The following is a 20,247-nucleotide window of genomic DNA, read 5'->3' as shown; positions in this document are numbered from 1 at the left end:
GTGATGCCGCAGGGCCAGCCCCGGTCCTGCTGCTGCCACCGACCCCACAGTCCCGGGGGACCTGTCCCTGCACCCCGCCCCTCACAGGGTCCCACCGACCCCTTGCTCTCGGGGGTCTCCGCACCGCGGGCTGACCACGCCCTGCCCAGGTACCTCCTGCCCAGGCCAAGGCTTGCCTCCTGGCCCCGCCCCGGCCCCGCCCAGACCCCGCCCAGACCCCGCCCGCTTACGTCCCCAGGTGGTTCCCACTGCCGGCCGCGCCCTGCCCCGCCCTCCGACTTGCCCCGCCCACCCCTCTCGTCGACCAATCGCCTGCCGCCCAAGGGCGGGGTGACCGCGCCCCCGCCAATGGGCAGCGAATAAACACGTCCGGAGGGGGCGGTGCCCGCCGTTGACGGGCGCGTCGGCGGCCCAATAGCGTCCCGGCAGTGCGGGGGCGGGCCGTGCGTGGGGGCGCGGCGCGGCGCGGGGCGCTGCTCGCCTTTTGTTCGGCAGCAGCGGACGGGCGGCACCGAGCGCGGAACGAGCTCAGCGCAGGTGAGTGGGGCCGCGCCGAGGGGAGGCCGGAGTGGGGCTGTAGGGGAACCGAGCGGCCGGGGCTGGGCAGGGCAGGGGCTGCGAGAGGGGCTGGAAGGAAGAGTGTGTCCGCGCTGGGCAGCACCAGCTGTCCTGGGTCGGTCCCGCCGCCGCTTGGGGCAGAGCTTGCTGCCGGTGGCAGAGCCATGCGAGCGGGCTTGTGCCCTATAGAGCTGGGATGAGTGGAGCGGGTGTCGGTGGCCGAGCGCAGCCTGTGCGGATCCGGTCGGGCGGGTCCCTGGGGCGAGCCCCCTGGGTGGTTGCAACCGTCTCGGCTCCGCTCCCCGCCCCGTGCTTCGGGAGCTAGTTCGCAAGTTGTGGCCCCGCGCCCCGTTGCGAGGCGGAGGTAGCTCCGTCCTCCGGCACCACCCGGGTGTACTCCGAGTCGCTGTTCCACGGGCGAGGCCCTGGCATGCTCCTCGCCCAGGTGGCCTCGGGGCTCTTACGTAAAGCTGCTCGGTGCCACCGTGCCCTGAGTCACACCTGATGGCTGTGTGCTGCCGCCGCGCCCGCTCGAAGCTCCATCGGAGCCTCTGTGGTACCTCATGCCCACGGTGTCGCCAGGTGCCCCACACCCTCAGTGGGGACCACAGGCTATTTACCTAGGCTGAGGCTTGGAGGGAGCCGAGAAGGGGTCTGTGTGCCTTGATGACACCGCGGCAGCACTGCCATGGGATGGAGGAGCTCAGCAGCCCCGCTCTGCTTGGCCGAGGGCTGCCCGGCCGAGGGCTGCCCAGCCGAGCCCCCAAAGCGGCTGACAGCAGCTATCCGCAGGAGAAGAGCTGGGGGAGCGAAACTCGGCTGGCTTTTTGTCTGTGTTTGGAGAGGAGAGAGCACTCTAATTGCGCTAGCTGAGTGATTAGCTTAATTAATCAGGTTTGCAGTGCAGATGAAAGGATAATGCTGAAATGTTGCTGGGAGTTGCCCAGAGAAGGAAGCCGTAGGTTGTCATACGAACAACTTGGAGAGATGTTTGTGCTGCCAGAGGAGTGTGAATGGCAGCTGGGAGGGCACAGCTGCCTGCCAGGGGCTGTCCTGGGTAGTGACCCACGCTGCTGTTGTGCTCCTGCTCTTGCCAGGCTGCAGTGGCCCTACACCCCCTTGGCTTTCCTGTGATGCTGTTGGGGCGCCTGGGCGAGGACTGTGTCTGAGGTACTGCTCCGTGTCGTCTCCCTCGTGCTGGAAGGATGGTGGGGGCTGGGAACACCCTGTGACCCAGCTGGGTCTGGCCCCCACTGTCGCTGCACCTCCTGTTCCACCCACGCTGTGCTGGTTTTGGCGCTGGTGCCGCTTGCCAGCCTCGACACCCGGCGGTCTTGGGCCCATCTGCCATGGGGCTGGCAGGGAGCCGGGGGCGAAGCTTCTTCTTGCCAGCTGCCATGGGGATGGGGCTGGAACGGTGCCGGGGGGCTTTGCCCAGGGCTGTCATCCTCATCCCGGATGGGTGCAGTGCCTGCAGGGTCTCTTGGCCATGCTCTCAGGAGATGGGTGCCCAGCCTGGCTGGTAACGGGGCTGAGGAGGCTTTAAGGTCCCTTTCTGTGTCCTTGTCGAGGTCTTACCCGAGCCAGATGGGAGGGTGCTGGGCACTCGCCCCTGCCTGTAATCGCTTTGGAGCATTTCCACGAAGGGCCACGGCCCCCCTGTTTTACTGCTCCTTTGGCTGGAGGAAGTTGGCCATCAGGATGGGAACTGTGGAGCTCCTGGCATCGGCGGCCGAGGGGTGCTTTTTCCTCCAGGGCTGGCTCCCGGGCGGCTGTTGGTGCAGACGTGGGGCTCCAATCCTCGGGGGGCTCCTGGGGCACCGGGGGAAGGTGGGGCGGCTGCGGCGGGGCCCTGGCTGCCAGACAATGGCGTTTACAGTCTATTGTCTGGGCGATGTGGCGTGTCCTCGCAGGCTTCAGGAAGCGTGTCCGTCCCGGTGGGGCTGAGCTGGGCTCCTGCGGGGGGGTTGTCAGGACTGGGCACACGATCGGTGCACCGTGCCCCGATCCTTGCCCACCTCATCAATGTGGGCAGTTCGTGGCCTGGCTGCGGTAGGCACCTCGCAGAATTTGCCTGCTGTCCCACGCTGCCTCTCGGGGTAATGCTCAGCGCTGCCCTAATCCCATTAACTCTCCCCTTTGTTTCCCCCACCTGAAATCCTGAATCGGCTCCAGCAGCTGGGGCCGGGACTGCGGTGCAGCTGCAGGGCTTGGGCTGCCTTGCAGAGGCTGTTCCTGTGACACGATGGCTTCCCTTCAAGGCTGTGGTTTGGTGTGGGAACTCTTGATGGGATCTGCCTTTTTATCTCACTTCAGATCTTCAGGGTTTAAGACGAAGCTTCTGCCGGGCACAGATGGCAGAGCCTTGGGGAGCAGGGCTGCCCTTGGCCCCCTGCTCTGCATGCTGGGGAAGTGGTGAGGCTCTTTGCTGAGAACTTGGAAGACTTTAATTGCAGCATCTGCACTGAGGCTTGTGCTGGTCCTGAAGGTTTACATTAGGCTGGCTTCTAATTAACAGAAGTTAAAAAGAAATTGAATTTCCATTAAAACATTATGAGGTTACCTTGGACTTCAGCTTTTAGCTTGGTTTCAGCTGGTGCTTTTCCACCTAGACAGGGTGTGTGGGGCACAGAACTGGGGTATGGGTGGTGGCTCTCAGGCCTGTGGGACCATGGGCTGCTCCCAGTCATCTGGAAGCAGCTGGGACAGCAGGACAGCAGTGCTGCATCGGTGCTCACATCAGGAGGGTTGGGTTTGCCCCCACTTCCCCACGGGTACTGGAAGAGAGCAGAGGTGCGAAGGTCCAGGTGCTCCCTCTCCAGAGAAGTCTTAGAACTTGACCTAAGCTGCTCATCTTAAGCTGGTTGGCTTTGGAGCTGCAGGTGCCTCCTCACCCTCTCCACTTCCTGCCTCTGGCTCGGGAATGCCGCCTGGCTCGTCGATGGCTGCGGGGGAGACGAAGATGGTTTGAATTAGTCAAGAGGTTTGAAATACCCTTCTAAATATGCCTGCCCTGATGGGTTCTGCTGCAGCTGCTGGAGGCATTTCAGCACAGCTCAGTTGCTGTGCAGACAGGGCAGGAGCCTGGCACAGGCTGGTCGAGCACTCGTTTGAGCTGGGTTTGGGGGGGCTCCTGCTCAGTGTTTCCCCAGTGTCCCACGCCCGGGTGCTTAGACCTGGTGAGGATGGGCATGGTGCTGGAGGGTGGCGTAGACCCCAGGGTGTGGGACATACTGTGGTCCCACCTGGCTTTTGGGAGGGCCGGCTGGGTAAAGCTGGTGGGGGAGAGAGCTTTGGCTGTGTAAGGAGCGCTGCTGTAATCGCCGTGACGCGCGGGCAGAGCCCCGGTGACAAATCATTAACTTGCTCCGACAGGCCGGGTGCTGATGGGTGTTGGTGATAATTTCATGTGAAGCCTCTGAACTTTACAGCTGTGATGTGGTTGGATGGGGAAATTAAGCCGGGGTTCGGCAGCTCCCTGTCCCTCCCCTCTGCCGCGGCTCCTCTGGCAGCACACCGGGGCCGGGTGGCAACGTCCCCCTGTTTGTGGACACCCCGAGAGGAGCTGGGAACAGCCTGCGAACCTCCCAGCCTGAATGCAAAGCCTGCAATTGCGTGTTCCTGAGGGACAGTTTGTTCTTGGTGCTTCAGAAACAAAATAACAACTATTATGTGTTTTTTATCCAGATGGAGTCATTGTGATTAATTGCACCGTGCCAGTTCCCATGGACAAGTGGCAAGTTCCCATCTTTCCCAGCAGTGTTTCTAATGAGATCAGCAAACCTTAATTGAAGAGAGGATGTGCCCACAGAGGTCCTCCTGATCTTGGTGTCTGTGCCAGCAGCTGGGGTGAAGGGAAGGGAGATGCACTGACAGAGACCCTGCAGGAAGGGGGCTTCAGCATTGGAGCATCCTTAGGAAGATCCTTCCTGGGCTGGGGCCCTGCCATGGGGCTTAGTCTGTGTGGGCATAGGCAGCCTGTCATGGCACAAGAGCTGTGAGAAGGGGACCAAGGCTGCTGGATCCATGCCTGTGCATGTTGGGCAGGGCGGTGATGCTGGGTGAGCCAGGGCTGAGCAGGGCACAGCACGGGCAGCAAGACTCCCCAGGGGAAACCCAAGCTGTGGTGCAGCTTTGGCATGAGTCCTAGGCAGTCACCGTGGCTATGGTGCTCCATGCCAGGACTGGCAGCCCCACAGTGTGCTGTGGGAGGGGGTCATGCCCAGCATTGTTTGTGCTCTCACAAGAAGAGAGCCTTTGATGGGTAAAACCTTGACACTTTGTGATGGGAAGTGCCAAAATCCTGCAGCCTGCACTCGAGGCGTGCTGGAGCTGTCAGGAGCTGTTAGCTCAGGTGCAGGCTGGGGGGAACATGCTCAGCTTTGATGGGGAACATCAGCCAGGCAGGGCATGGCAGAGGTGTGGTGCTGCCAGGGTTGGCTCTGCTGCTGGGAGCACCTGGGGGGCATGTGGCACCTCCTGAGTAGCAGGAGCAGGGACTCTGCCACAGACAACTCAGACTTGGCCTCAGGAACAGCTGAAAAATCAGTGGGGTTTTGGAGAGAGGGAGCCCGAAGGAGAAGAGCAACTCTTGTTCTCCTCCTGCCCTTCTTGAGTGACCTGAAGCTGCCAGAGCTGGTGGGGTGGCTGGAGCAGCTCTGAGCAAGCAAAAGCCACCACCAACTCCTTTGTGTAGAGACTGGGGTCTGCCAGCCTTGCAACTTGCAGCCTGTTTCTGACTAGAATCTAAGCCCCCGTCGCTATCTCCTCATTAAACTTCAAGCTGCTCTTGTTCCCCTTTGAATTCTCCCACTTATCTTCCCTGGAAAGCCTCATTGAAAGGGCTCCTGGTGGTCGGGATCTGGTTCTAACGCTTCCCACTGAGGTCTTGAAAAGCTTTCTCTGCTGCTGCGAAGGCTCTTCTGAGCCACTGAGGCTTCGCTGGCCCCTGCCCGGGCTTTGCTAGTCCCTGCCCCGCAGTGGTGCCGCTTCTGGATACATCTGGGCAGGAGGCACGCAGATGCTGAGGGACTTGGGGGTGCAGCTCTCTGAAGTACCCCGGGCCCTGGACCGCCTCGCTTCAGGAGAGCTCCAAGTGCTGTGGCTGTCGATGCTGCTCCCCCCCACATCGCTGTCATGCTCCGGCAGGGTGGGGAGGGCTGGAGATGGCTTGTGTGTGGCGTAAGTGCTTCAGAAATAGAGGCACCGCTCGGGTTGCAGTTATTGAGTTGCCTTCACCGCCTCTTTCCGTTTCTCAAAAGCCTTAAGTGACTCTAATTGCAGCCGCTCGCACGAGTCGACAGCTGAGCTCAGCCCCCGGCGCTGCAGCCCTGAGCGGGGGCACCTCCCACGCTGCTGCCGGACAGGATCCGGTACAGGGCCGGGCTGTGGCACCCCCTTGTCGGCATTGGGTAGCACAGGCGAAGTGAAGGTCTCCTGGTGGGCTCGAGTTGTCTCTTGCACCCACTGACCACAGCTTCTGGTGCCCATGCCTGTGTAGCCCCAGTCTGACATGTGAGGTGCTCTGTGCCCCACACTTGCTTGATTAGGGGTGACCCCGTGGCTCCTGACCCCACGGTCCTGGTGATCAACAGGTCACCAGGGAAGACCTGTCTCTGCATGAGGATGTGCTCATGGCTGCCCTGCTGCTGGGCAGCTCAGCTCTGTCCTGCCTGTGTGAGGACGAAGGGAAGGGCTGGGCAGGCCTAGGGCTGTGTGTTTGCCGGAGACTTCCTCCCAGACAGTGTCCCGGGGGGGTGATGCTGCCTGGACGCTGATCAGATGGCTCTGGGGGCGGATGAGCTGCTGGCTGGTGCCTTGCAGCCGCGGGAGCTTCCTCTGCCTGCCCCGGGTTCCTGACTGTGGGAAATGGTGGGAGAGTGATTAACCTTCTCCTGACTCTCCCCTGTGTGGGGGTGGTTGAAGTCTCTGCCTGCCCCACATCTTGCAGATTAAGTCCCCTCTGTGTAGCTCAACTCATTCCCTATTGTGATGCTGCAGGTCCCTTTCTCCCTCCTCAAAACCTGCTGTCCCCCCCGGGCAGGTATTTTGCCGTGCCCCAGATCCAGCCAACCCCTGCTCTCCTCCCTCCTGTGTAAACCACTGGGTCCTGGGGATGGTGGAGGTCCTGGCCCACTGCAGCCATTCCCTGGTGAGCTGGAGTCAGCATCCCCTGCCTCAGGGACTGCTGTCTCACTGATCCTGCTGAGGAGGAGGGAGGACATCTGAGGACAGAGCTGGCTGAGGGAGGAGCTCGTGTCAGGCGTCTGGCCCTTGCTGAGTGATGAGCAGAGGACACTTGACACAGGGTTCAGAAAATGTCACTGCTTGCTGCTGGGGTGTCTGACATTTGCTCTGCTGCCCCTGCCACCTCAGCTGCTGCTGGCCTGGCTGCCTGCCCATGGTGAGGAGCAAACCCCACAGGGGCTGCTGGTGGGGTGATGATGCTCCAGGGTCCTGCGTTTAACAAGATGCTCATGAGCCCTTCTGGGGGGCTCCTGGAGCTCCCCAAGCCATGTAACAGCCATACTCATGGCCCCTCTCCCTTGCTGCAGGGCAGCAGGCTCAGACAGGTCTAACATGGTACTGCACTCCTGCTTGAAGCTTGTCTGGGCTCTGAGGAGCTTTGCTGGCTTTTGATGTCCCTGGGGTGCCAGTGGTGCAGATGAAGGGGATGGCAGGGACGGTGGCTCATGCATAATGCAGGCTTTAAGAAGCCACTGTCTGAGCTGAACTCGAGGAGGTTGAAGAATTAAGTGGCCTGTCAAAGGCCTGTAAATTGCAGAGCAGACGTTGCTGGTCAACCAACGGTGCAGGCAGCTCCGGCTCCCTGCTCTCTCATGGTCCCTGCCCCACCTGAGTGGGTTCTCAGGGTTTTTGCAGCCACTCCACCGGAGCTTTCCCGAGGGCCTGCTGTCCTCTTGTCCATCCCCATCCAGGTGCCGTTGGCCTTCTGGCCATGGTCCTGATGCTGGGGCTCTGCACACCAGCTGCTGTGTTTCCTTGGGCACGGCCTGGCACTGCTTTCCTTGTGTTTCCCAACTCACTTGGAGGCTGCGTGGCCCTGGTGCCCCAGCTGGACGGACTTGCTCCCTCGCAGCTCACACGCAGCGGGTGTGCGGCACGGTGGCACTCCCAGTTCGGCATGGGCTGTCCTGGCCAAACCCCGCTCTGGTACGGGTGGGGAGCGGGGCTGGGCTCGCCCCCGGTGCCGTGCATCACGCACGGTACTGCTGCGCTGCACGGAAGCGGCGGCGGCCGTCTGCGCCCCGCCGTGGGAGCGAGCTGCCCGCACCGGGCTCCATTAGCGGGCCCCGCGCTGCCTGCCTCCGGAGCATGCATTATGCAGGAGCCATCAGCTCCGAGCCGCAGCACTTAGGCTGAAGATTGCTGCTCGACAGCTCCTAACAGGTCGAATTGACCGGAGCGGTGCCCTGCAGTGCTTCCGGGAAGGTGGCTTGAGAGGGGACGCACGGGGACATGGTGGGATGCAGGGGGATGGGGACATGGTGTGGCTCCTGCCCACCCGCTGCTCCCCGGCAGTGTTCAGCCGTGCCCGGGCTGAGATTCTTCCCTGCGAGCTCCATCCCGTGCCGCGCCTTGGGAAGAGCTGGCAGCGCTGGGGCGAGCCGTGCCAAGCCTGTGCGCGCTGTGCCCTGCTGGGGCACCCCACGCAAGCCGCGTCCTCAGCCACCACCCGACGCCCTGACTCAGCCGCCGGCCAGCTGCGGGGGACTGAGGCTGGTGGGGGGCTTACCCCTCCTCTGCCCCTCGCTCTCCGAGGAGGGTTCTGGGGCCCAAGGCTGCCGCACCAGCCCGGCCGGTGCCTGTGAGCCCCGAGCCGTGCTGGTGGTTGGAGCGCTGTTAGGGATGTGTGGCCACCCTGGTCCGGCTTGCTGCGTGAATCAGTGCTGGCGGAGGTGGTAATTAGGGTCTGTCGGGAAGCGCAGTTGCTGCTGCACCCAGCTGCTGCTTTGCCTCTTATCGCCGCTGAAACTCTGACTCATCCTCATCCTCGCTCCTGTGCGGCTGGAGGAAGGGGCAGGCAGCCCAGCGGGTGCCTGGGTGATGGGTCAGCGGCGGTGGGGCTGGCTCGGTGCTGTTTCCATTCCTCCATCCCAACCCTCTCCTCCTGGCCGTGCTGTGGGGCTGGTGACTCACAGCCCCGCGGCGTTAATCCGTGAGGCTCCCTCCCTCCCCGGCCCCAAATTAAAGGCAAGGGAAACCCAGTCCTGCTCCAAGCAGCCTCAGCTGGTTTGTCCTGTGTCTGGGATGTGCTGGACTGCCCCTGTCCTGGCACCATGCAGCCGCGGCGTGGAGCTCGGCACGGCGTGGAGAGCACCCAGCCCGTGCCATGAACACCCACAGTAGATCCTGGCTGGTGGCTTCTGGTTGTTTTTAAGTGCTTTAGGAGTGTCCCAGAGGACTTCCGAAGACGTTCGTTTAGCTCTTGGAGCTCCGGCCTGTGGCTGTTCCCAGCTCTTTGTCCTGTCTCTGCTCTTTACAAAGCCCCTGGACAGCAGGATGGGTCTGGAGCGGGCTTGGGGGGGTCGTCTGTCTGAGGGGTCCCTGCTCACACCTTGGCTGCCGAGGCGATGAGACACCGCTGGGGAGACTCCGGCAGCCGCGGTTCGTGTCTGAACAGGAGCAGCAAAGTGCTGAGCTGTGGGTTCGTCATCCCGGTGCCGCCTTTCATCTGGCGTGGGGGAGGAGGGCAGATAGGGATCGGCTCCAGCTGCGCCTGGGCTGTGCAGGGGCCAACTGCGTGCCGGGGGCTGACCTACGGATCGGTGCAGGAGAGGGGCAAGTGAGTTCTGCCGCAGCTGGGCTGTGCCAGAGGCATAACTTCTGCCTCCTGTGCCCCACAGAGCAGCCATGGAGGTGATGAACATGATGGAGCAGCCGATTAAGGTGACGGAGTGGCAGCAAACCTACACCTACGACTCGGGGATCCACTCCGGCGTCAACACCCAGGTGCCCTCGGTCAGCAGCAAGTGCCATGGAGACGAGGACGAGGTCTATGGGAAGCAATACACCATCAAGAAGACAACCACCACGAGCTATTGCCAGGGAGGAGGCCAGGCCCAGAGCCAAGTGCAAGGTAGGGGCCGTGGGGCTGCACACAGCCATGAGCTCAGCTGCTCGACTCCTGCCTTCCTCCTCCTCCATGAGCTGTGATCATTCTGGGCTCTCCTCCACACCACCTTCCACACCCTGGGAGCTGTTGCTGCCTAAAATCTGCTCCCTGCTGTCCTCCTTCCCCATACCAAGAGGCTTTTGTGTGGGGGTGGCACACAGCCAGCCCGCACTGGTGCTGAGCCGGGCACACATCTGAGTGTGCCGGTGTGGGTTGGCTCGGGACGGGAACAGCTGATCCCAGCCCACGGATCTGCTCCCTGCCTGTCTGCCTGCCCAGGAGCCTGTCTCGGTGTGGCTGGCAGCGCTGCTGCTGTGTGCCATGAAGCTTGCCCAGCTGGGTGAGGGCAAAGCAGAGGCACAGCCCCAGAGCCAGGGAGATGCTTTGCCTTGGCAGAGGCCTGGTTTGCTCCACTTCCCTTTGTGCCTCCCCTTCAGTGATGGGCTGGGGGAGGTTCAGACACTGGATCCTTGGCAGGGAAGAGCCCTGTGGAGAGGGCTGAGCCCCGTGTGGTCTCTGTGCCACAAAGGTGGGCATGATGGGGACACAACATTGCTGTCCCTCAGGTTGTGCTCATCCTGCTATCCCTGGTGGGGGACCCTTCTGTGTCCTTCTCCTAATCCCCAGTGCCAGCTGGTCCCAAGTTGCAGATATCCTTAATTGTTTAATTAATGGGTCCTGCATGTCAGCTGCCTCATCAGGCTGCTAATTGGCTGCTGTCCTCTCTGGGCACTGCCCTGGCTGGCTACACTTTGAAGCAGCAGCTCTGCACTGGAACTGCTGACACTGCCCTCCTCAGCTCGTGCTCAGCTGATTGACCCTGCAGAGCAGGGCTGGGAGGATGCTCCGGGGGGAGAGCCGAGTCTAATGCTGCCCCCTCTGTGTCCCACAGCAGCAGACATGGAGGCTCAGCTGGCCATGACCCGTGCCCAGCGTGTCCGGGCTGCCATGTACCCCGAGACGGTGGAGGATCGCTCGCTGCTGCTCAGCACGCAGCTGGAGGGGCAGCAGACCAACGTGCAGCGCCTGGCAGAGCCCTCGCAGATGCTGAAGTCTGCCATTGTGCACCTCATCAACTACCAGGACGACGCTGAGCTGGCCACCCGTGCCATCCCCGAGCTCACCAAGCTGCTCAACGATGAGGACCCGGTGAGGGAGTCTGGTTTGCTTGTGCCTGGCTCTGGGCTTTCAGCTGCTGGGCTTGTGGGGCACATAGCTGAGCTGCCAGCCTTGCTGGGCTCCATGGCTGCCATCTGCCTCTTTCACAGAATCACAGAGTCAGTCAGGCTTGGAAAGGACCACAAGGATTGGCCAGTTCCAACCTCCCTGCCATGCCCAGGGACACCCTACCCTAGAGCAGGCTGCCCACAGCCTCAGCCAGCCTGGCCTCAAACACCTCCAGCCATGGGGCCTCAACCACCTCCCTGGGCAACCCATTCCAGCCTCTCACCACTCTCCTGCTCAACAGCTTCCTCCTCACCTCCAGGCTGACTCTCCCCACCTCCAGCTTTGCTCCATCCCCCCCAGTCCTGGCACTCCCTCACAGCCTCAAAAGTCTCTCCTCAGCTTTTTGTAGCCCACTTCAGATGCTGGCAGGCCACAAGAAGGTCACCTGGGAGCCTCCTCTGCTCCAGCCTGCACAGCCCCAACTCTTTCAGTGTGTGCTCACAGCAGAGCTGCTGCTGCCCTCTGAGCATCCTCCTGGCCCTGCTCTGGACACATTCCAGCATCTCCACATCCCTCTTGTCATAGGGGCTCCAGAGCTGGATGCAGTACTCCAGGAGGGGTCTCACAAGAATGGAGCAGAGGGGGAGAATCACCTCCCTGGCCCTGCTGGCCACACTTCTCCTCCTGCAGCCCAGGCCCTGGTTGGCTTTCTAGGCTGCAGGTGTACACTGCTGGCTCCTGTTGAGCTTCTTGTCCTCTTCTGTTGAGCGTCTTCTTCCTCTTCACAGCAGCTCTGTGGTTGCCTCCATTCTGCCACCAGACTGTGCCCACCTCTGCCCACCCACAGCCTGTCATCTCTGCTGGGGCATGGCTCTCCCGCCCTGGCCTTACTCACATGCTGGGTGCTTCTTGCCAGCTCTCAGTCTCCTGCTCACTCCTGCCCTTCTGCTGCCCATTCCTGCAGCCCAACCATGTGCCCACGTACTGCCCCTCAAGCATGGCAGATGAGGGCTGTTGAACACACCCATCCCTGCTGGTGCTGCTGTGCCAGCTCTGCCTGGCATGATGTCCAACACCTCCAGGCTAGCTCTTGCCAGGCAGAGTGGGATCCCTCCTGCCCCTTCTGTGCCGGGCAGCAGCAGGACCTCCTGCCCCTGACCAGCTCCTGCCCACAGGTGGTTGTCAGCAAAGCAGCCATGATCGTGAACCAGCTTTCCAAGAAGGAGGCGTCGCGCCGGGCGCTGATGCAGTCGCCGCAGGTGGTGGCGGCTGTGGTGCGCACCATGCAGAGCACCAGCGACCTGGACACCGCCCGCTGCACCACCAGCATCCTGCACAACCTCTCCCACCACCGCGAGGGGCTGCTCTCCATCTTCAAATCCGGGGGCATCCCAGCCCTCGTCAGGATGCTGAGGTAGGAGGATCATAGAATCAGCCAGGTTGGAAGAGATCTCGAAGATCATCCAGTCCAGCCTAGCACCCAGCCCTGTCCAGGAGCCTGATAGAGGCACCCCCGAGAGGGTGGCACAGCCTGGTGATCCCTGCAGGGCTGGGAGCAGAGAAGGAAAGGGCTCCTGCTGCTCCTGGACCTGACCTGGGTTGACCTGGGTCCTCCTGGTGCTCACACCAGAACAAGGCAATGGGAGACCTTGGGTCCTCCAGCCTGGCACAGCCCCAGGGCTTTGCTGCCTTTGCAGCCCGGGTAGGGCAGTAGTGGGGGGAGCAGTTCCCCCTGTCCTTGCCCACAGAGATAGGGCTCAGCCTCTGCTCCCTCCTGAGGGGCAGGTGTCCCCTCCTGCAGAGCCACACAAGAGGGTGACCTCAGCCCAGTTCCTGGGGAAGGCTGCTGGGTGGGAGCTGGGCTGGGGGCAGCCTGCAGCCCGGTGAGCCGGGGGCAGCTGCCCGCGCTGAGGTGGCTCTGTGCCGCCTGCCTGCAGCTCGCCGGTCGAGTCTGTCCTCTTCTATGCCATCACCACCCTGCACAACCTGCTGCTGTACCAGGAGGGGGCCAAGATGGCAGTGCGCCTGGCTGACGGGCTGCAGAAGATGGTTCCCCTGCTGAACAAGAACAACCCCAAGTTCTTGGCCATCACCACCGACTGCCTCCAGCTCCTTGCCTACGGCAACCAGGAGAGCAAGGTGGGCCAGGGGGCTGGGGTTGCCCCACGGGGCCCTGCTGGAGGGAGGGCAGGAGCTGGGTGGTTGCTCAACCTTGCTCCTCACAGATAGAATCCCTGGAGGCAGGGGTGGAGGCTCCTACCATGTCAGCCCAGCAGCGGGGCAGCTGTGCCCATCTGCACCCCTGCCAGGTGGCATGTGCCCAGCAGCAGTGACCAAGCTGGGCTGGTAGATCAGCTCCTGCTGCTGCTCCAGGCACTGCCTCTGTCCTTTTGCTGCTCCTCTCCTGCACGTGAAGACTCAGCCTGGCCTCACATGGAGGTCTCTGGACCTGCTGTGACAGTGGCTGGGCAGGAGGCTGCTGCTTGTCCCACTGCAGTGCAGGGTGCAGGACCTGGGGAGCCTGCAGCAGTGCATGACCCCAGCAGGGGTGACCTGAAGCACTTCTGTGTGCCAAGGGCTTGGACCTTCTGCCTGCCCAGTGTCCTGGCACAAGCTGAGGGAACCAGGGTGGTGATGCCTGCAGCCCAGACCTGCCACATATCCATCCCTGGCCCTTCTGTCCTGCAGCTGATTATTCTGGCCAACGGAGGACCCCAGGCCCTGGTGCAGATCATGCGCAGCTACAACTACGAGAAGCTGCTCTGGACCACGAGCCGGGTGCTGAAGGTGCTGTCCGTGTGCCCCAGCAACAAGCCTGCCATCGTGGAGGCTGGTGAGAGGGGCTGGGGGCTGTGGCAGAGCTGCTGGCAATGGGAGGAGGGCAGTGGGGTCAGGATGGTGCAGCTGAGGGTCCCCACTTGCAGCAGATGTAGCGGACAGGCAGGAGCCTTCTGCAGCCAGGGGACACCACCTGTGTGTGGCCTGGTTTCTGGCTCTGAAGGGCTGCTGAGCTGCTTTCCTGGCACTGTATGTAGGCAAGATCTGGTCTGGCTGGCCAGGAGCTGTCTGCCCACACCACGTTTGGCCATTGCTAAGCCCTGAGGCTGCATCATGACTGGTGACATTGCCCAGGTGGTGCCCAGCCCCTGCTCACCACGCAGACCTCCTGTCCCTCCTTTCTTCTTAGTGCTGGGGCAGCTTTGGGCATTCTCAGATGGTGTCTCCTTCCCTTGCAGGTGGCATGCAGGCATTGGGCAAGCATCTGACCAGCTCCAGCCCCAGGCTCGTCCAGAACTGTCTCTGGACCCTGCGAAACCTCTCTGATGTGGCTACCAAACAGGTGAGTCTGCAGCACCCTGAGCTGTGCTTCAGCTCAGCACTCGCCAGCTGCCCTCCAGCTACATGCCAGTGACACTTCCAACCCGTGGGAACTGTGGCTGTGTGTGCCTGGCAGAGCGAGAGGATGCCCAGCTGTGCCCAAGCCCTGCTGCAGCAGGGGTTTGCCTGGTGTCACAGGAAGCTCTGTGCTGCCCACAGCCCTTCCACTACCAGCTGGCTGCCAGGGCATGTGCTGTGTCCCTGGCAGGGACCAAGGCCACACGCCCCGTGGGGCATCGCTGAGAGCTTGCCCTGACCTGGGCAGCGCTTGGCAGTGTGCCCGGGTGCTGGCTGCCCGCTTGGCTCCATGCCCACTGAGGAAGCTGCCATCAGAGCTGCTGTGGAGGTACCGTGCCCTTGGGGCTGCATGGCAGCTGCTGCCAGGTGACCTCCAGCTCGGCTCTCTGGAGTTGCTGTCCCCAGCCTTTTGCTGCCTCCTGACACATTCCCCAGCTGCTGCAGATCGGTGCCTGATGCAGCCTGGAAAGTATTCGGGCTGGCGTGGAACCATCCCTGCCTCTGCCGATGGAGGGGAGGACGCGGCCATGGCGACGTTAACTCCTTCCTGCCCTGCTGCTGGCTGCCTGCCTGCCAGTGTGGCCGGGATGGGGTCACCCCGGGACTGCTCAGGGAGCAGCAGCAGCTGCTTTGTTTGCCCTTCCCAGCAGAGGAAGCTGCTGGAGACGCTGAATTCCCAGGGGAGCTGTGTTAGGAGCTGCTGCGGGGCTCTGGAGAAGCAGCTGAGGCAGCAGGGGGATGGGAAGGGCTCAGTGGGGAGGGACACAGATGTTGCTTCTCCCACCAGTGCTACAGGCCTGGCCCCTGCAGAGCCAGGGGGTGCGTGGGGCTGGGATCTGCATCTGGGGCCGTGCGAGCAGCCACACCAGCCTGGGTCTTGAGGGGAGCAGGTGCCAGGTCTGGGAGGAAGGGCACAGCTGGGGCTGGATCCTCTGCCATAGCCACACAAAACACGAAGAGACAGATGTGGGCACTGCAGCCCAGCCCCAGCTGAGCTCAGACCTGGCTGGGACTGGTCTAGGCTGATCTCCTGCCCCTGCTCCCGCAGGAGGGCCTGGATGGTGTCCTCAAGATCCTGGTGAACCAGCTGAGCTCCGACGACGTGAACGTGCTGACCTGTGCCACCGGCACCCTCTCCAACCTGACCTGCAACAACAGCAAGAACAAGACGCTGGTGACGCAGTCCAACGGGGTGGAGGCTCTGATCCACACCATCCTGCGGGCGGGCGACAAGGAGGACATCACCGAGCCCGCGGTCTGCGCCCTGCGGCACCTCACCAGCCGCCACCCCGAGGCCGAGATGGCACAGAACTCCGTGCGGCTCAACTACGGCATCCCTGCCATCGTCAAGCTCCTCAACCAGCCCAACCAGTGGCCACTGGTCAAGGTGAGAGGCCGAGGGGACGCCAGGAGGTGGAGTGAGACAGTGGCTGGGCTCCAGCGAGGCATCAGCTGCTGATCTGTGCTGCTGAGGGGCCTGCAGCCCTTCTTGGAGCCATGGCAAGTCCTGACCCCACCAGGACACCTCCTTGATGGCAGCTGATGGAGGAAGCAGCTTCTGCGGCTGCTGGCTGGGATTGGTGCTCCTGGCAGCCTCCCCTGTGGGGCCGGATCTGGTGTGGGAGGAAGCTGAAGTCAGGCTGGCCATGGGGGATGGGGTGGGACAGGGACACAGACTGGGCCCAGCTGGCAGGTCCCGTGGGGAGCACAGGCTGCTGTGATCTGTGCTCCAGACAAATCTCTCCTCCCTCCCCTTCTCCTCTCCCCAAGGCTACCATAGGTCTGATCCGCAACCTGGCGCTGTGCCCGGCCAACCATGCCCCGCTCCAGGAGGCTGCCGTCATCCCCCGCCTGGTCCAGCTGCTGGTCAAGGCTCACCAGGATGCCCAGCGGCATGCAGCAGCTGGCACACAGCAGCCCTACACAGTGAGTCCCTGTGTCAGGCTCTGCCAGGGGTTCCCCTTCACCCAAGCCAACCTGTCCCTGGAGGATGGCCTGTGACCATGTGCAGGGTTGTTGTAGCCTGGCATGGGACACACCCTGGCTGCAGCAGGGCACCAGCTGAGTGTTTGTGCCCTGGCAGGACGGAGTGAAGATGGAGGAGATTGTGGAGGGCTGCACAGGGGCACTGCACATCCTGGCCCGGGACCCCATGAACCGCATGGAGATCTTCCGCCTCAACACCATCCCTCTCTTCGTGCAGGTCAGGGGCTGGGGGCACTCAGAGGGCTGCACTTTGCCACCTCCCACCTGGCTGGCACAGCCTGGTGATGTCGTGGTGCAGGGCAGGTGGCAGTGCCTGTGCCAGGCCGCGCCAGGGGCAGGGCAGCTCCTCGCCGGCTGCCTGACACCCCCGCGCTGTGCCCGCAGCTCCTCTACTCGCCCGTGGAGAACATCCAGCGTGTGGCCGCCGGCGTCCTGTGCGAGCTGGCCCAGGACAAGGAGGCTGCCGACGCCATTGACGCCGAGGGGGCCTCCGCCCCGCTGATGGAGCTGCTGCACTCCAGGAACGAGGGCACAGGTGAGTGCCGCCGCGCCAGGCCCCGTGCCAGGGGCTCTCTGCCGCCTGGCGTCGCCACGGCTGCAGCTGGTCCGGGGTCTGTGGCGCTTCGGTGCCGCTCGGCCGCGGGAGCTGAGGGTGCCCTGCCCCTGCCCTGCAGCTACCTACGCTGCCGCTGTGCTCTTCCGCATCTCGGAGGACAAGAACCCAGACTACCGCAAGCGAGTCTCCGTCGAGCTCACCAACTCCCTCTTCAAGCACGACCCCGCAGCCTGGGAGGCGGTGAGCACCCTGCTGGGCACCCCACCGGGCACCCACACCGGCCCCTTCCCCTAGGGTGGCCCCATCCTGCCTCTGAAAACTGCTGCTGCTGCCTCCAGCCACGGCGTCGATGGGAGCAACCAGCAAGTGTGGGCAGGTGGGGGGTGGGAGGGCTGTGGGTGCAGTTCTGCAGGGCTTGGTACCTGCTGCCCAGGGTGGGGCTGGGCATCTTGTCACCCCTGAGTGTGAGTGCCATACGTGAACACGACCCCCTCTTCAGTTGTGCCAACTTCTTCCCTAGGCCCAGAGCATGATTCCCATCAACGAGCCCTACTCAGATGGTGAGTGTGACACCTGGGTGCCCCCTCGGGCGGGGCTCTGGTGGGGCACATGCCTCATGTCACCAGAACCCTGAAAAACCTTTCATGGGTGGCTGCAGCTGAGTGCCAGCCTGGCCTGGCTGGGGATGCTCAGCTGCCCTGTGTGCCTGGGCTGGCCCAGGGGCTTGGAGTGGGTGGATGGTGGGTTGCCTTCAGGTGAGCACATGGCACAGTGGCATGCCACGTGCTGCCACAGGCTGGGGGGCCTGGGAGGAGGGTAGCTGAGGTCTGGAGAAGGCTTTCAGAGCAGGAGCTGAAGCTGCCACATCCCTTCCTGCAGAGCTGGACCCCGGCTACCGCCCCATGTACTCGGGTGACATCCCCCTGGACCCCATCGACATGCACATGGACATGGACGGGGACTACCCCATGGACGCCTACAGCGACGGCGTCCGAGCGCCCTTCGCCGACCACATGCTGGCCTAACCCCCCTGCCCCGCACCAGGTAGGGGCTGGCAGGTACCTGGGGTGCAGGCTGCACCCGGGCCTGGAGTGGCGTGGAGGGCTGGGGGAGGCAGGGCTGGCTGCTAGCACCTGGCATGTCGTGGGGCCCCTGGTGCTGCCATGGTGTCCTTGGTACCACCACAGGGCCTCTGGTGCTGCCACGGGGTCCCTGGTGCCATCACGGGGCCCCTGGTGCTGCCACGGTGTCCCTGGTGCCATCACCTGGCCCCTGGTATTGCCGCAGAGTTCCTGGTGCTGCCACGGGGTTCTTTGTGCTGCCACAGGGCCCTTGGTGCCATCACGGGTCCCCTGGTGCTGCCGTAGAGTCCCTGGTGCTGCCACGGGGCCCCTGATGCTGCAATGGAGTCTCTGGTGCCATCACAGGGTCCCTGGTGCTGCCGTAGAGTCCCTGGTGCTGCCGTAGAGTCCCTGGTGCTGCCACGGGGTTCTTTGTGCTGCCACAGGGCCCCTGGTGCTGCTCTGGGCCATCAGCCACATTGCCCCTTGGGCTCAGGGGCCCTGGGCCCTGTTCTCCTCCGCAGTGCCCCCTCCCCACCCAGTGCTAACTGCTGCCCCCTGCCCCGCGCAGGTGTTTCCTCCGTACAGCAGAGGGTGGCCCAGAGCTGAGCGTTCACAAGAAGGACTTTGGGAGACAGAAGTGCCTGAGAAGACCAAACTTTGCCATTCCCACCAGAGGGTTTATTTTTCCATTCTTTCTTTTTCCTCCGCTGCGGAGCTGTGGGCAGAGTCCTTCCTGCTGGGACTGCTCCCAGCACCTCCTGCTGCCTCCAGCAGCCAAGAGGCTGTTTCTGAAGCTTTAAGACCCCATCCCCCCAGCCCTGCCCTGCTCGCCCCTGGCACTGGGGCAGCCTTTTCTATGGATGTTTTTTCTCCCCTTTATTTTAATGTTGACTGCGGTGCCAACTTCATCACCTTTCAGTCTGTGCTTTCTAACCTCCCCCCAGCCCTGTTCCACCTGTCAGTGTTCTAGGAGAGGGATCTAGCACGGGAGAGCCTTTTGCTTTTGGTGAGCTCTAACTCAGCCAGCCCAGCTCAGAGCTTGCTGGAGCCCAAGGGTGCCATGCCCAGGACCTTGGCTGTCGCCTTCGGGGTGCCCACAGACTCATTCTTTGCGATCAGCCCTCGGGGGAGCTGACTTTGTGTCTCTGCCTATCCTCCCAGTACCTGTAGAGGAGTGACTCCAGCGTTAGGAACCGTGTCCTTGTACTTGCTCTCTGTTGCACATTTTAAGTCCTTTCCCCTCTTTTTGGTGAGTGGTGTTCCCCTGCCTGCCCTCCCCCCTCCCCAACCCCCTAACACACCTTTTGAAGAGGCTCCGGACCCGACGGGGGTTGGACACTTCCTGGAGCGTGGGTCAGGAGTGGAAGATTTTATGATTTCTGCGAGTTGTTTTTGTATAGACCAAAGCAAAGAATAAAATAACTCCTCCCAGCCCCGCGGTGCTCTGAGCCTCTTCTGTGGCCCGGGGGAGGTGCAGGCTGGGACTGCAGCTTGGGGTGGTGGTGTTGATGGCTGTCACCCGCCCCAGGCCAGGCGCCGGCAGTTCCCTCCCTTGCGGCTCAGCTCAGCCCCTGCTCTGCCCTCGCTTTGCCTGGCTGAGGGCTGAGGTGGTGGCCAGAAGGGACAAGCAGGCTGGGTCCATCTGATGGTTGGCAAGGCACAAGCCGCCTGCTCTCAGCCCGGTGGTACCAGCAGCCAGCCCTGCACCCAGACAAGACAGCAGCCCCTCACTCACTGGGTCATTACCTTGCCAGCTCCCTCCAGGGCTGGCTGCTCTGCCAGAAGGTAAACCCTGCCAGTGGTGAAGGTGTTTGTTCGTTGGGCAGCAGCAGCACCTCCTGTCTACTGCTGTGCAGGGCTCACTGTAAGGAGCTCTGGGGGATGCCTGCACAAGTCGGGAGCGAGGTCCCCAATGGATGGAACAGAGCTGGGATGGAGCAGAGGTGGGATGGAGATGCCAGAGGCCAGGCCACAGAAGTGATTTCCTCAGCCCAACTTGGCTGCTTCCTCCTGTATCCCAGCCCCGTGCTGGCAGCAGACGGCAGAGGAAATATTCTTAGCTGAAACACTGACTCCAGCAGCTGCGCCCAGGAGGGCGATTTGGGGTCGTGCTGGGAGGAGGGAACTGCCTGCTCACAGTGTTCCCCACCAACCTCAGGGCTACCCATCTGCTCAGTGGCCTCCTTGGCATGGGGTCGGGGCCAGGGACAGACACTGCAGTCACTCAGGCTTTCTCTTGGAACATTTTTTTGCCAAGGTTGCACAGGCTGAGCCTGGAGACAGAAGGTTGCAAGACAGCTCCACAGAAGGCTGTGGGAAGGGGCAGGGCTGTAGGTTTTGTCTGCCAGGGAAGGAGAGAAGGGTGAAACTGGTAGCCCAGGGAT

The 20,247-nt window shown here is 62.6% G+C and overlaps 1 protein-coding gene across 1 annotated transcript; it reads left to right on the top strand.

The window, feature by feature from the left end:
* Positions 1-446: 446 nt before the first annotated feature.
* On the top strand, positions 447-19,296 carry JUP (junction plakoglobin). The gene is made up of 15 exons (XM_064174290.1): positions 447-537; positions 9,426-9,658; positions 10,587-10,843; positions 12,037-12,275; positions 12,799-13,000; positions 13,550-13,694; positions 14,098-14,201; positions 15,306-15,644; positions 16,028-16,183; positions 16,341-16,460; positions 16,628-16,778; positions 16,918-17,039; positions 17,320-17,359; positions 17,679-17,843; positions 18,432-19,296. The coding sequence occupies exons 2-14, from the start codon at positions 9,433-9,435 to the stop codon at positions 17,822-17,824; spliced, it is 2,247 nt and encodes a 748-aa protein (XP_064030360.1). The 5' UTR covers positions 447-537; positions 9,426-9,432; the 3' UTR covers positions 17,825-17,843; positions 18,432-19,296.
* The last annotated feature ends 951 nt before the right edge of the window (positions 19,297-20,247 follow it).

Source organism: Pogoniulus pusillus, chromosome 40 (assembly GCF_015220805.1).
Source record: "Pogoniulus pusillus isolate bPogPus1 chromosome 40, bPogPus1.pri, whole genome shotgun sequence".
Taxonomy (NCBI): domain Eukaryota; kingdom Metazoa; phylum Chordata; class Aves; order Piciformes; family Lybiidae; genus Pogoniulus; species Pogoniulus pusillus.
The sequence above is the reverse complement of the archived record's forward strand: the minus strand, read 5'-3'. Positions and strand labels throughout refer to the sequence as shown.

What these genes read in the sequence shown, in the direction of transcription:
- JUP (XM_064174290.1), top strand. Translation starts at nt 9,433, where the DNA reads ATGGAGGTGATGAACATGATGGAGCAGCCGATTAAGGTGACGGAGTGG. An exon ending in GGCCCAGAGCCAAGTGCAAG is followed by an intron (nt 9,659 to 10,586) that starts GTAGGGGCCGTG and finishes TGTGTCCCACAG; the next exon opens with CAGCAGACATGGAGGCTCAG. An exon ending in ACCCCGCAGCCTGGGAGGCG is followed by an intron (nt 17,040 to 17,319) that starts GTGAGCACCCTG and finishes CTTCTTCCCTAG; the next exon opens with GCCCAGAGCATGATTCCCAT.